General features: G+C 44.2%; 1 protein-coding gene across 1 annotated transcript in view; it reads right to left on the bottom strand.

The window, feature by feature from the left end:
* The window catches only part of cacna2d4a (calcium channel, voltage-dependent, alpha 2/delta subunit 4a), a 181,639-nt gene that overhangs the window by 15,162 nt on the left and 150,715 nt on the right, over positions 1 to 15,762 (bottom strand). Inside the window, exons 33-36 of the mRNA XM_042335424.1 lie at positions 15,331 to 15,383; positions 14,638 to 14,693; positions 13,317 to 13,337; positions 11,066 to 11,183 (exon numbers count right to left, since the gene is read on the bottom strand). Coding sequence (XP_042191358.1) covers positions 11,066 to 11,183; positions 13,317 to 13,337; positions 14,638 to 14,693; positions 15,331 to 15,383 — 248 coding nt within the window. The remainder of the gene's footprint in view (positions 1 to 11,065; positions 11,184 to 13,316; positions 13,338 to 14,637; positions 14,694 to 15,330; positions 15,384 to 15,762) is intronic.

The raw sequence follows: 15,762 nt of genomic DNA, 5'->3' as shown, positions 1-15,762 counted from the left end.
GCTAGTTTCTCTGCTGACTAATCCAGCAGCACTGAGTGAGAAGCTGATCCACAAGCAGAGATCAGAGCAGATACAGATAAGACAACCAGAGACCTGAATCTTTATTGCCAATACAATGTGAGCTATTGTTTTGCTTGAGCCCCAACCAATTAGGATGTCAGCCTGCTCAGTTAGTAGCACTCTCGTCTCTGAGCCAGAAGGTGGAGAGTTCAAGCCACGTGTTGGGAATTTGAATTCACAGTCAAAGGTGACACTCCAATACAATGCTGGGGGAGCGCTCCATTGTTGGATGATGAATGGTTAAACCAGGGTGCTGTCTGCCTGTTTAGGTTGATGTTAAAGGACTTTTCGAAAAGACAAGGTAAGTTTTTGATAAGTTTTTCCTGAGGTCCTGGCCAAGAATTCCCCAAGAAATAATTGGTCATTCACTCAACGGCTGTTTGTGGGACAATGCTGAAGGCAAAAATGACTGTCGCGTTCACCTACAAAGTACATAGTCGTTACACTCTACAGTCATTCATATTTTGCGAATGTGATAAGGCACTATATGAAATGAAAGGATAAAAAATTATTTTGATCCTATTGGACAGCATTCATAAAGACAACGTAGTTTAGAAAAGATGGATGATATAAAGAGGTTCTACAAATCCCTTCACACTCTGGCAGCTCCCTACCTTTCCAACATGCTTTCTCCCTACTCCACTACCCGCTGTCTCCGTTTGGCTGGTTCTGGCCTCCTGCTTGTCCCTCATCCCCTCCGCTCCATCATCGGCGGCCGTGCTTTCAGCCACTATGCCCCGAAGCTTTGGAATTCTCTCCCTCAATCCCTCCACCTTGTCCTCTCATTCTCCTCTTTTAGATCCCGACTGAACAGTGGACCACGTTTCTGGTCACTTCCTCTCTCCCCTCTGGCTCAGTGCCAGGCTTCGTCACTGTTAAGCTGTCCAAGAAGGCCATTATATAAATGCAAGTTGTTGTGGTTTACTCGTCAGAGAATCTGTTGCAGCACAAGCCTCAGTATCCAGGGAGGCATTAGAGCAGCATTTCAAAGCATGCTATTCCAATGGACCATGCTCGAAAACCTCCTCAAAACTGCAACTGTGTACCTTTAACTCAAATTTCATTCGCATTAGGACCCTGTGGCAAGAATGCAAAATACTAAACGAGACATTCATCTGAACCAATTAAAATTACAATGAACCAGTTCAAATGGTGATGGAAATGTTATAATTTAGTCATTCCAATTAATGCACAAATCTCTCCTGGCAATCTATTTAATGAGGTTTGTGGTTTCTTACAAAATATGTTTTGGAAATTAGATTGAAATTACATATTCAGGGACTGAGTTGAAACACCACCAGGACCTGACCTCAAATTGAGCCCCGTGTTTCTATGTTTAAGTCAATACTGATGGGATAAAAGATTTCTCTCTCTGCCGGCTGTGAGGGTCCTACACAAAATGCCCAGGGGCTATGAGTCCATAGCCCCAAACTGTTCATAAATCATCGCAAAATTGTCAAACTTGGCCAGATAGCGACAATTAAGGTAACTGTCTCGTATGGTGTCCCTCAGGGCTCTGTCCTCGGTCCCCTCCTCTTCACCCTCTATCTGCTCCCCCTTGGTGACATCATCCGCAGACATGGAGTGGAGTCCTGTAGCTCAGTGGTTAGAGCACTCGCTTTGCAAGCGAGAGATCTGAGTTCAATTCCAGGCAGAGCGAAACCTTGGGCAAGTTTCCTTACTCCACACACCTAATAATAATCCCTCCAAAACCAAAAACAATAATAAAATTGGTCATTTTCAATCTACGACTGTTTGTGGGACATTGCTGTGCGCAATTGGCTGCCGCGTTCGCCAACAAATATACAGTCAATTCACTTTACAATGTGTTCTGTGAAGCGCTTTGGGACGTCCTCCCGACGGGAAAAGCGCTATATCAAATGCAAGGATTATTATTATTATTAATATTATTATGGGGTTAACTTTCACATGTATGTGGATGACACCCAACTCTACCTTTCCTCTTCTACCCTCAACTCAGGCAGCTCAGGGTCGAACAGAACCCCGAGGTTCCTGATTGGCCTTGAAGGAGGAAAGGGAGGAAGCAACTCAACTCCACGACCACCGATATCCTGACAGCCTGCCTGTCTGACATCGAGTCCTGGACGAGAGACAACTTTCTTCAGCTCAATGTGTGCAAAACTGAGGCCCTCCTGATTGGCTCACGTCAGCGCCTCCGCACCTCAGGCGCTGACAGCATCAGCATCCAAGGCTGCACTCTCCACCTCTCAAAGCCAATCAGGAACCTCGGGGTTCTGTTCGACCCTGAGCTGCCTTTCTTCCTCAAGACCTTTCTCTTCAGCCGTGCCTTCAGCTCCCCTCTCGACTCTCTACCCCCTCCTCGCTCCCTCCCTTCCCTCCCCCTGACCATTTCCCCCTTGCTCGAGTCCCGACCCAACTGTCCAGCACCTTGGGACGTCCTCCCGATGTGAAAGGCGCTCTATAAATGCAATCTTGTTGTTGTTGTTGTTGTTGATGTAATCCACAAAGAAAATAGTAATTTGACAATCTTTACATTTGGTATAGCCCCTTTCATGTTGGGAGAATGTCTGAAAGCGCTTTACAGAATGTACTGTAAAGTATAGTAACTCTGTGTTCTGTGGGAGAATGTGGCATTGTTATAGTGAGGCCAGGCCTGGAGTTAAAGCACACTGTTGCTGTAAGCTCTCCCGAGATGTGACCTGTGTGAACGACATTATATAAATGCAACTTGTACAGAAGGAGCTGTGCACAACCCGTGCTGTACTTCATCTGGCAATGTCTAGGCCATTACTGGCTGACAAAGTCTTCAATTCCACAAACAATGTTTCTCCTCTAATGACTCTGTGGGTAAATATACCCCCTCGTGTGGTACAAATCCATACAGGCCAGGACGGCCCCAGCTTTTATCCCGAGTCTGTGCTGAGTAAACTGATCTCTGCCAGGGGGAGCTTTGAGGCTCTCTGATTGCTGTTGGTGTCGCTGGAATGGGGAGGGGAACTAAAACCAGTCCGATTTTCTGTTCCCAATTGACCAAGTGAAGTGCTTTGGGTGAATGTTGCCTGAGGGCAGCATTAGACACTAATGCTTATTATCCAGGTTCACATGTGAAGAATGGCCATTTGCGCAAGGTACAGAACAATACAGGAGCGTTTCATCCACAAAATATACAGTCAGTTCACTTTACAGTATATTCTGTGAAGCGCTTCGAGATGTCTCAAAGAACTGATAGGGTGCTATATCAAATGCAAGGATTATTATTAGTATCGATGCTGACATCCAATGTGAGTCACCCACTGCCTTCAGAAGAGTGTTGTCGATGTTATGAATGATATTGGGAAATGATTGCAACAGAATAATCTGACCTCAGCATTCAGCTGATGGGAATATATCTGAGCTTTCCTCACAGGGTTCATGTTTCTCAATCCTTGGGTTGAGGTTTTCTGTCTTCGCTGTCCACCAGCCATTAGTCTCCATGAATAACCTGACGGATCAATCCTTCAACTGGAACTGAAAAATGGACTTCAGCTAAAGTACTGCAGTGCTGACTGTAAACCTGAAGTAAAGACGTCTGCAATGCAACTTACAGCACCAAAAAGAACTCAAAGCTGTGTGAAAAAATAGCAGTGCCCACACACAGCACATGTGTGAAACACTGTGAAATGAGAAGAATCCAGAGCAGAGACTTCAATTCTAATACAGTATCAAAGCAAATCCAGAGCACTGAGATCCTTTGGCAATTGATCTAAAGCATCCATCATATCAGGGCAAAACATTGGGCAAGTTTTCTTACTCCACACACCCCTGTTTACCTAGTAGTAAGTATGAACCCGGTTATTAGTCAATTGGTGGATCAGTTTTCCAGGGGGGTAATAATTCCTTCAAAAAAATAAATTGGTCACTCAATCCATGACTGTTTGTGGGACACTGCTGTGCGCAATTGGCTGCTGTGTTTCGTCCATAAAATATAATTTTATATAATGTTAATTCACTTTATGGCATATTCTGTGAAGTGCTTTGAGAAGTCTCTAAGACGTGATAAGGCGCTATATCAAATGCAAGGATTATTATTTTTATCAAATTATTCTTCTGAGTGCATCTGTTGTAGAGATATTAAGTTTTTTTTGCAGTGGTGCCAATATGATTTTGTGCCGTTGCACTTGCTGGTTTCCGGCTCTGTGATGTTTCCGGAACTCGGTTACAGAAAGCAGCTGTCAGCTGTGTGGGCATGCAACGTCCACAATAATAATAATCCTTGCATTTGATAATAGTGCTTTTCACATCTTCTCGACGTCTCAAAGCGCTTCACAGAATATGCTGTAAAGTGAATTGACTGTATATTTGTGGGCAAAACGCTGCAGCCAATTGCGCACAGCAGTGTCCCACAAACAGTCCCACAGACAGAACCGCAGAAAATGATCTCTTTCTGGTACCAGAAGGGCTCCTTAACAACATGCTGTGTGTCAGAGAAGGGTAATAATATGGGAGCAGTGGGGAAACTCCATCAGCTGCCAATTCGCAGCAAACTACAACCCTTGTGTAATGATATTGTTGGGGGTGGGTGGGGGGGGGGGGGGTGGAGAAGAGGGGGGGAGAGGGGGCGGGAACCCCTGGACCATCTTACCTCAGAGGCAGACAGCTCCCAAATGTGCCTGTCCCAGGAGCCTCACTAAATAAGCAATGGACAAATAAACTCCATTTGTAACTCTGCCCCTCCTTCTGCCTTTTTCCTCCTGTAACAACAGTGTTGACAAACAATTGGAGCCATTCGCCCACCCAAGGATCAACACTGACCAATGATGGAGGTCGGGATGGGGGTCACCATAAAGCAGGATAATCTAAGCCAGGGGCATCCTCCAAAACCTAACTAATTGTTTAAAAAGCTTGGATAAACATGCTCCTATGAGAGAACCTTGTGAATGACCGAAAATAAAAGGTTTTCAAAACAATTGGTTTCTTGAGAGGATTTAAAGTGTGGACTGACTATTTCTATGGACTGCCGAGCAATGTAATGATATAATCTACAGTGCTCTGGTCAGGCCACACCTAGAGCCTGGCATATAGTTCAAAAAGGGGTTCCCAGGCCTGAGAGGTGGGTCGGAGAAGAGTAACAGTAACTTGTTGTAACTATTAATTCTTTCCACTGCTCAGCGAATCAGGAACTAGAGAGCATCAATTTAAGATAATAATAATCCTTGCATTTGATTTAGCGCCTTATCACACCTTCGAGATAAAGTGAATTGACTGTATATTTTGTGGGCAAAACACAGCAGCCAATTGCGCACAGCAGTGTCCCACAAACAGTCGTGGATTGAGTGACCAAATTATCATTTATTTATTTGAAGGGATTATCATCACTGGAAAAGTGATCCGTCAATCGACTAACGACCGGGTTTCTACTTACTGCAAGTCAATAGAGACGTGTGGAGTAAGAAGATTTGCCCAAAGTTTCACCCTGCTGGGAATTGAACTCGCTTTTATTGGGCATTCACTAAATTTCATTGTTATATTTTGTTTTATGCACAGTGAGAGGGAATAATTAGCTCAAAGTCTAAATGTCACTTTTTCAGACTTTATTCTGTTAATGATGTGGTACTTTTCTTACTAGGTACCACAGTTTGGGTCTGAGCCAATTGAAGTCTCACTAATTTTGGGCTATTGTCATAATGTAAATTATAATATTCCAAATGGTCACTGATTTTATCAAGTGAGTGAACAAGGTGCTACGTTTGTGCCTGAACATGTTGGCTTGTTTTAGAAAGTTGTATTCTCCAGTGCTCATTTTTTTTAAAAAAAGTGAAAATTGCATTGTCTTAAACATCTAAATTTACAGCTCGGAAGAAAGGCATTTGGACCATCGTGTCTGTACTAGCTCTTTTAAAGCGCAATCCGAATCCTCACAAATCCTTACAAACAAGTTAGCCTCTAGCCTTTGGTCTTTGCCTCTCGAGGTCAATAATCAGGAAGGGCAAGATTAGGTGGGGGCTGGCTCAGCGTGGGAGTGGGATGTAGATTAGGTGGGGGCTGCCTCACCGTGCCGGGTTATTCATCTGTGAAGCTAGCTAATTCTGGCAGAGGCTTGTTATACTGTGGTTGACGGGCGGTGGGAACTTCACTCCCCTCCCTGGGAGGTGTCCTGCACACGCCTCACCAGATGGTTCTTTCTCCCAGGATACTGTGATTGATGGATTTGGGTTACAAGAATGTACATGTGATGGGAATCTGGGAAAAATGCCCAAAATTCTCCGAGAGAGTTAAAGGCGCTCGCTCCATCCTGTAATTAAACCGTTCCCCTCTTTTACCCTCTTCACCTGTTTCTTGTGATTATCTGATTTTTACTGTACACTGTGAAGATTTCACTAATAAACAGCTTTTTAAAAAAATCCAAAATATTTATCTATCCCCTCACTTCCACTATTTAACCTGGTTCCTTCATTCTATAGACAACTTTCAGGCTCTAGAAATGAAGGTATACCATGTCTGCATATGTGTCTGTGTCATTCAATACTGTTGTCAAGCAGGTTTGAAGGTGTAAATTGTAGCGCTCTGAGACGCCGTCCGGCGTGGAGGGTGCTATATAAATCCAAGTTGTTGTTGTTGCAGTAAATCGATGCAGCACCCAATGTTTTTGTTTGGAGTCTGTTTCATTATCCACTGCACGTCCACGAGGATCTTTAAGATTTATAATGTCTGTAAACTAATGTACAAAAACAGTTTTATAATTCAGTTGCTTTCAAAGAATGAGAGGTTCAAGGCCAGCCAGGCATATTAGATCAACCAGACTGATTCCAATTTGGCTGCAGGCACTCTGTCTACCTGGCGTGAGATCAGAGGTTTCCTATAGATGGTGCTGTAAGCCAGTTAAGCAGACTTACAAAGGAGTGAGACAGAAAATCCATTCAACCTGTTCAGCAGCATGTGTTGGTTGAAAAGCTATCAGAGCGGAAAACAGAACAAGGCCGTGGATACTCGAGGCTCCACTTACTGGCACTGGAGAACGTCTATTAATATTAAATGAAGGCTGAAAAGTGGATCTGGGTCCAGAGCTAGCTTGCCATGAAAAAATAAATCATCTGGTTTTACGCTAATTAATTTTTGTCAGTCACCTTCACTGCGGTTTGTCTGGTTTTCATACACTGGCCTGTTGGGAAGTCAGAAGCAATTAGCAGTCTCTGTCCTCCAATGTTCAATTAAGGCTTTGTGCTTCTGCACAACTACAACAACAACTTGCATTTATATAGCGCCCTTCACCCGGGGTAGCGTCCCAGAGCTCTTGACAGTGGTGGAGTCTGACAGCAAACCAGGGGGAGAGGGAGGTGTCTGTAAGCACAATCAAAAAGGAAGGTCTTTAGGGGGGATTTGAAGGTGGGGCGGGAGGGGGCAAGTCGGAGGGATTGAGCGAGAGAGTTTCGGGCCATAGCGGCTGAAGGCACGGCCACCGATGGTGGGCGAGGGACAAACAGGAGGCTGGAACCAGATGAGCGGAGGCAAGGTTTGGTGGAGTGGGGGGTAAGCAGGTCAGATAGGTAGGGAGGTGCGAGGAGATGAAGGGATTTGAAAACGAGTGAAGAGGATCTTGAAATCGATCCGTTCGGTAATTGGGAGACAGTGAAACCTGGCAAGGACTGGTGTGACGGGTTAGGAGTTTTGTGTGGGTGAGCATCCGGGCAGCAGAGTTTTGGATTAATTGAATTTTGTGTATGGTGGAGCTGGGAAGACCAGTGAGGAGGGTATTGGAATAGTCCAGCTGCAAAGTGACGAAGATGTGGATGAGGGTTTCAGCTGCGTTTGTTGTGAGGTATGAACGGAGGTGTGCAATGTGACGGAGGTGGAAAAAAGTGTTCCTGGTCAGGCAACAGATGTGTGGTAGAAAGGAGAGCTGTGGATCAAACCTGACAGTTAAGTTGCACATGGGTTTGGAGAGTCTGAGAGAGAGCTGGGGAGGTTGAGGTTTTCAGACCTGCAGGAGAGAAGACGTTGACGGGAACCAAATAGTATAGCTTCCATCTTCCATCCAGCAGATATTCAGCTGCAGGAAGTTTGGACTCATCCAGGCCTTAATTGCACACTCCACCGTGCTAAGCCAGTCCGGAACCTTGGGGTCTTGTTTGACCCTCAACTATCCTTTCTACCCCTCAACTATCCATTCTACCCCACATCTGCACCATGACCCGCTCTGCCTTCCCCCATCGCCACAACGTCGCCCGGTTCCGACACTGTCTCACACCGCAGGTCGCCGAAACCCTCATACACGACTTCATTACATCTAGGCTCGACTATGCAAACTCACTGCTTGTCGGCCTCCCCAACTCCTCCCTCCACAGGCTGCAGATCATCCAGAACTCTCCCGCACTAGGCTCCGCGACCTTATCACCCCCATCCTCGCCCAACTCCACTGGCTTCCCATCACACAGAGGATACAGTTCAAGATTCTGGTCCTCACCTTTTATGCCCTCCATGGTCTTGCTCCCCCCTACCTCTCTGAACTCCTACCACCCTGTTCGCTCCCTCCGCTCAGCGGGCTCCGCCTGCTTCACGTCCCCCACCTTGCTCGCCCCACTATTGGCGGACGGGCCTTCCGCCACTCTGCACCCACCCTCTGGAACTCCATCTCGCAGTCCCTCCGTCTTGCCCCTCCCTCGTCACCTTCAAGACCCTCCTCTTCGACTGTGCTATCGATCTTCCTGCTTCTCCCCTCCTGCCCTCCCCCACTCCCTAGCTCGGGTCCGTAACTCTGTTGGTCCAGCGCCTTGGGACGTCCTCCCAACGTCAAAGGCGCTATAGTTAGTAACAATTTGTCCTACGAGTCAGAAAGTTGTGGGTTCTTTGAATTCACGCAGTCTGGGCTGACATTACAACGTCAGCGATGCTGTTCTTTGGATGAGATGTGAAACTGAGGTCCTGTCCTGCCTGTTCAGTTGGACGTTAAAGATTCCATGACACTAATTGAAAAAAGGGAGTTTCTCCCAGTGTCCTGACCAATAATCCCCCAGATAAAATTAGTCATACACTTTGTGGCTGTTTGTGGAATATTGCTGTTTCTACAACTTGCCCAGTCACTGCACATTGCAGTTTATCCTGTGAATCGCTTTGAGACATCTTCCCGATGTGAAAGGCTTTATATCAAATGCAAAAATTGTATTTTTATATTGTGCAGACACACACACATATACAATTTTGCACACAACCACATGCACATTACACCATGTAGGAATTTCTTATTGACTATTTGTGGCCTTGTTATCTCCATGGCAGCACTGCCAAGCAGTTTTCATTGTTAGATCCAAGGAAGTCTCCATTGGGAACCGTCAGAGTTCTGAGATGTCCCCTCTAACAAACACATTCACGCCCACAAACACACACATTCAGAGCCACATCCAATCTGACAACTACATACAAGTGCAACCACCCACTGCCGCCCACAGTGGCACACCCACAAACACACACTACGGATGAGTAATGCTCTTGTTTGAGTAATTAAGATTCAGCAAATTAAGTCTGAGTTGCTGATGGCGTTCTCTCTCATTAAAAACATCCAATCGTTTCTTTCTCTGAAATTGAAAGGAACATCCCATACGTTTCAATAACAGCCACGTCCTAAAATAATCCTTTCAAATGTGCAGCCCCCATGTAAGAATAAATGCGTCCTCTCCTCAGCATTTCTCTAATTCAACAGAGGTTAAGGTCGAGGTATAAAGACACACCTCTGTGTTACGTGACATGACTGGTGAATGGGCTGTGCTGGTCTCTGCATCACAGCCACCTTACTTTCCACTTCAATGATATTTTAATAAAAACGACTCCATCCACAGATTATGGAGACCAATGGCAATGCCCATTTAAACAGACTGAAATCCCACTGGGAAATGCTGATGGATTGCAAAGACGTTTTTAAATACCTTCCAAAAATACCACACCTCTTTATTTAATATAATGCAACACATCTTAAAATAAAAATTATTATGTTTTCCACTCACAATAGTTCACAATGTAAGGAGGCTTGGAATGAGTTAAAGCCATTCGGCTCATCCATCGCCCTCTCCTTCCACCGTCACATAAAGCCAAACCTACCGTGGACTTCACTTGGCTGTCTCTTTGGGTGGAAAGTGCTGCATAGTTACTCCTGAACCCCAAAGGTAAATCAAGTCAAAGCTCTAAAACATTCATCGACCCCTATTTCTTCACAATTCAACACTGGCTTCCTTCTCTTTCTTGGATGCTGGTGCATGCTTTTGAAGTCTTCCAGCATCCTGTCAATGATTGACTTAAATGCTCCACTCTCAGAAAACAGACATCAGGGTCAAACTACGATGATTCATAACAGAATTCTTATTAAGGAATCATGTTGCAAATGAGGACTTCCAGGAGCTGGGAGTAGATCACCCTCAGGTACTGTTCGCCCTCAAAAGACAACAGTCACTGGATTTTTACAGTGTATCCTGTGAAGCACTTTGGGATGACCTTCCAATGTGAAAAGTTTTTATTTATTATTACTTCTGAAATGGAGTTCGATTATACATTGATAGAAATTCTGGTTGTGAATCTGTTTGATATAGTGCTTTATCATGCTGAAATGTCTTAAAGCACTGCACACAACAGTCAAACCCACCAGAATCCTCACACATTTACCCACATGATGCCCATAGCTTCCTGCCGTACTGGTGAGGTGGTGCTAGTAAATACACCAGGAGTTCAAACGCAGGCCTATGGAATTTTTTTTAAAAATGTGGGCCCAGTCAACAAATCAAAGAACTTTACTCAGAAGCCACCCTTACACAAAACCCCCCACTTTGGTTCAGTCCCCTGAGTGGTTGCTGAAAACAGGTTGGACTGTATTGTTATGTCAGCAAATACAAAAGCTAATCCACAACATCCCACAACCAACAATTAGATGAATGGCCATTCCATCGTGTGTATGCGAAGCACTGACGCCACTAACATTTCAAAGCCTTCCTCTGTCGCCTTTGAATGAGCTGAATTCCAGGCGGGAGTCTTTGTGCAGAAGCCAGTGAAAGAGGTAACTTACTTCTGACAGTCTCCGCACTCAATCAATCCGTTTGTTTCTTTGATGGTGGGATCGTAGGTGTATACCAGGTACTCCGTCTCGCAGGGGTAAAAGAGTTCCTGTTTCCGATGCTTCTGCCCTGTGAGAGTTAAAGGTACAAACACAAGAGTTCACACCAAACGAGGCAACTGAAAACTGCAAGAAGCTTCATGGTAAAGCAGCAGGAACTACAGACCGTGCATCGAGGTTAAGTCACTAACAGAACCTGAGAATGAAATGTAAGGTTAAAATTCTGGTAATCCTTAAATATTCCTCCGCTAAGCCTAAAGTTGGCACTAATTTAAGGAAGATTTAAGGAATACTGCAGATTCTATCTCTGAGCCTTGTAACAACTCTCCTAAGCCCCCTTTATTCATATTCAATTTAATGTATTTTGGCTGCGAAAACAATTGAGGAACATTGTGATATGCAATGATGAAACTCAAGCAGGTAATTAGCCTTGAGTTACATCACAAATGGATCTCCTCAATGATAATCCTTGCATTTGATATAGGGTCTTACCACGTTGTTGAGGCATCTCAAAGAGCTCCACAGGATATACTGTTAAGTGGAGTGCCTGTATGTTGTGGGCGAAATGAGGCAGCTGTTGCTATTAGTACCAATGGCTCATCTTTGACACCTACATCTCACCCATGTGAAACAGGCAGTGTTCCCCAGGTCTCAAGAGTGCTACCCTTATTACATAGTTGTGCTAATATCTTGCATGTGCTGCTTTGGCACTCCCGAAACCAGGTTTTCTTCTGGCAAAACAAGGGCACAGAGACAGCCTGCCTCAGGCTACCGCGTGCTAGGATCAGGCACAATATATTGAGGGACAAGCTGAAGCTCGGCTGAGCCGCAAAGGCCAGATGGGGCCTGACCCTAGCAGAGCCACTCCTGCGCAAATTGCTCAGGGTGCACCCACCAGGTAGCCCATGAGGGCACCCAAAACTGACTGAAATAAACGCGAGGGTACAGAGGATGTAACCAAAGGCTCGAGATGTAACCAAAGGGCGTCCCGAAAATGTATGCACGGTAAACATGTGCGCGTACGGTGCACATCGGGGCGCTTTCCGAAAGTGGCAAAGTGCACCTTATCAGGGTGTGCGCGGGTGCGCACATGTATGTAGTGCACACAGGGGTGACGCCTAACTATTTTAAAGGGAGCGTCCCAAAAAGACACGCGTGCACAACCTGTGTACGGTGAAGAAGCGTACCGTAAACAACACATTTTTTTGTATCAGGAGAAAGGGAAATAAAAAATTAACTAACAGAAGATGTTGTATGTTGTGTTTGTTTTGGAATTCTGTTGTACCGAATATTATATTTATAAATAAATATATATTTTAAAAAAAGTACTGTGCTGTTTTACTTCTTTGTGTGCTACTCTTTGACCAATAAGTGTATGTTACACAGACGCACAACCATTTGTGAAACTAATGGTCCACAAACAGACGCAATTATCAAATCAAACATTTCAGAAAACAAAACAACAAATGTCAGGAATCGAAGAAATCCAGACTCCTGTGAAAGAGTTGCATAACTTGCTAACGTTCAGGACTCATTGCTAGGCTCTACTGCCTGCCTATTGCAGAATGAATCGATTTCAAGATACTTCACTCACATATAAATTATTTCATGCCCAACGACACCTTCCTACCTTTCTTACACCCGACTCCTCTACCCAGCTCCTTTGCTCAGCTGGCTCTGACCTTCTGCAGATCTCTCGTGCCCTCTTTTCCACCATCAGCGGCTGTGACATCAGTCACCACGCCCTGAGACTCTGGAACTCCCTGCCTCAAACCCCTACCGTGCCTACTCCTTGTACGTCTTCAGATCGCATCTGAAGACTTCATCTCTGACTGTGCCTATGGTCACCTACCCTCTCTCCCTGGCTCAGCATCAAGCTTCGCCATTTTAAATGCTCCGAGATGTTACCCTCGTGAAGGGTGCTATATAAATGCACGCAATTGTTATTGTGTCGTTGAGTCTTCCTCACTCACATTATTATTGGGTCTTCCCCACCCACCTTGGCTCCCACTCCAGCTCAGATGCCCAGCCAATACTGCTTGCACTTGGCGACGTCCTCCCGACGTGAAAGGCATTATATGAATGTAAATTTGTATTGTAGAAGAACATCCCATTGATTAATTATGTTGAATAGTAAATTGTAATACAATACGCCCGAGAATAATGGAGATGACCTTGGGAAAGGGTGAACAGAGCCACTTACCAAAATGGAAGACAGACTTGGCTGAACAAGTCACATGATGATTGGGATCAGATGATGGGAAGTGAAGAGATGATAATGATTCACGGAGGAAACAGACAAAAGAAATTGACATTAAGATGATCAGAAACGGTGAGATGACTTTGAAACAACGCTGTGCCTTTGAAAGTAACAGAACACATTTAGTGTTATGATCTTTTAAAAATACAAAGTCTTATTTTCTTTTCTTACATTGTAAATTTATATACAAATTAAGAACATTTGGAATCAATTGATTCTTAGTTGTCAGCATTCCCTGTTCTGGAGCTTGAGACATATTCAAAGTAAATAATACCTTACTTAAATGCTCTTACCTCCCAGACCCTCCAATTTTAAACAGTCGATTAGAATCTATAAATATGTGTATTTACCCTCTTAATTCATTTCTCTTGCTGATATTCTCTCCTTGAATATCCAATTGACTCACATTGTCCAAAAGCTGGAAGGATGAAACATTCTGGTCATGTGCTTCTCCCTAACTTCTGTCGTTAATGTTGCCCAATGAGTGGGCAGTTCTGTGGTTTCCACTCCAGTGCTGCGTCTAATGTTCCCACTCGAGACAATGTGAGACAAGTGCCTATAGTTAGAGGGGCAGCTCACTAATCCTTCACAATCATTTATCACTTTGTATAAAGTGGTGGATCTAACACCAGGTTAGCCTTGATGGGCCTCCTCCTATATTGGAATTTGTAATGATTCTATAGGCTTCAGGCCTCATTTAGCTTGCAGGATTCTTCAGAGCAGTAGTTCAAGTAGGACCACAATTAGGTGGATGCCGGTCCTTCCATCTCACCCAATTATACTGTGAAGCTAAATACAAATCACCAGAAGCAATCCGGAAATAGGTAGGCTGTGTACATGCAATTCTCACTTTAATTTTCAGAGCACTTCCCCTGTTTCGAAGGAAGGTTTGTGCAACCGAGCAGTGCTCAAACTGCTCTGCAATTGTTGCAGGCTGATAGCTGAGCCAGCTCCAGCTAGGAAAACAGGGCAGCTATTACACCCAAATTTTGGGGAAATCACTCTTTGCACTGCTTTCCTCCCATGGGAGGGATAAAGGGTCAACTTGAGAGGTTGTGGAAAACACATATTGGTATAACAGTGCTCTGGAAGTACAGACCATGTTTGTATTGCAGGATTACCAAAGTGGCAGCACTGAAAGATAACCCAATACAGTCAGAAGTGTCAGGAAGGTGAACATGCAGGACATTGCAACCCTTTATGTTATTCCTAATGATTACAATACAAGGCTAGGGTGGAATAAGTATCATCATTTTTTACATACCATCCACCACCGTGTCTGAGTCCCATAGGCCACAGAAGTTGAATTCAATCAAAAATCTGCAAAGATAGTAGGACATAGTCTGTTACTGCAATGATAAGCTCATTTCAGTGCTGCATTCTGACAACTGAGAAATCTGAGCACAGCGAAATCTTTTCCCCACCCTTTAAGAAATGTGCAGCCAAAGATTTATGCTAGAAATGGCATTGTGTCACAATAAACACGACTGGCACTGGGATGGCCAAGTGATGGTAACACTGAGAGACTCTTTCCCGCCAGGTTGATTATAATTCCCTCTCAGTAAGAGCAAAGGATGTTCTAGTCAGCAAGATAACACTTTTAGACCTGTCGCAAGAAAACTAAACAGAAAATGAAGAAACACACTAAAGAATGGCAACAAGCCTAATCTAATCAAGGGTTTAGGCGGTTTGCAATGCTTTTAGCAGAGTGATGATTCTAAGTCTTTAACAATTTTTTTTTCCTCTGGGAAGGAAGATGAGCCGCCACATGCATAATTTTTGTCACGACAATTCAAGGTGCAAATGAGATGCTGTTGTGCACCTCCCACAACTTCATTGAAAACGCACAATTCAATTTACCAAATACTGTTTTTACATAGAATGAATACAGAAGACATATCCCTGCTGCTGAAATGCATCATACTCACGACAAGCTGTGGTACAGTGTGTTACGTACATGAATAAGTTGCTCAAAAGCCACTTCGTAGCAGAAAGGAAAGCATAAAAGGGCTAAGGAAAAAAAAGAAGTATTTATAGTAAGCACTGTTTTCTCCAGAATATTTAATGCGAATAGACGTCTTACTAGACGTTTATTCCCCTCTGTGAAGAGGGGAATAAACACTTGAAAAAGTAGAGAAGACGGGGCTCTTTAGCCTTGAAATGTCTCATGGTGCGGGACAGGGAAACGGGGGCTTTAAAGTAGTACATAAGATGCTTACTGGACAGAAATAAATGATAAATGATAATAATAATGAATAATAATCCTTGCATTTGATATAGCGCTGTATCATGTCGTTGTAATGTCTCAAAGCGCTTCACAGGATACACTGTAAAGTCCAGTGACTGTGTTTTGTAAGCAGATAACAACAAAGGGGATAAAGAGATCTCT

The sequence above is a fragment of the Callorhinchus milii genome, unplaced genomic scaffold (assembly GCF_018977255.1).
Source record: "Callorhinchus milii isolate IMCB2004 unplaced genomic scaffold, IMCB_Cmil_1.0 Scaffold5, whole genome shotgun sequence".
NCBI lineage: Eukaryota > Metazoa > Chordata > Chondrichthyes > Chimaeriformes > Callorhinchidae > Callorhinchus > Callorhinchus milii.
This window is presented reverse-complemented; position numbering and strand designations above follow the sequence as displayed.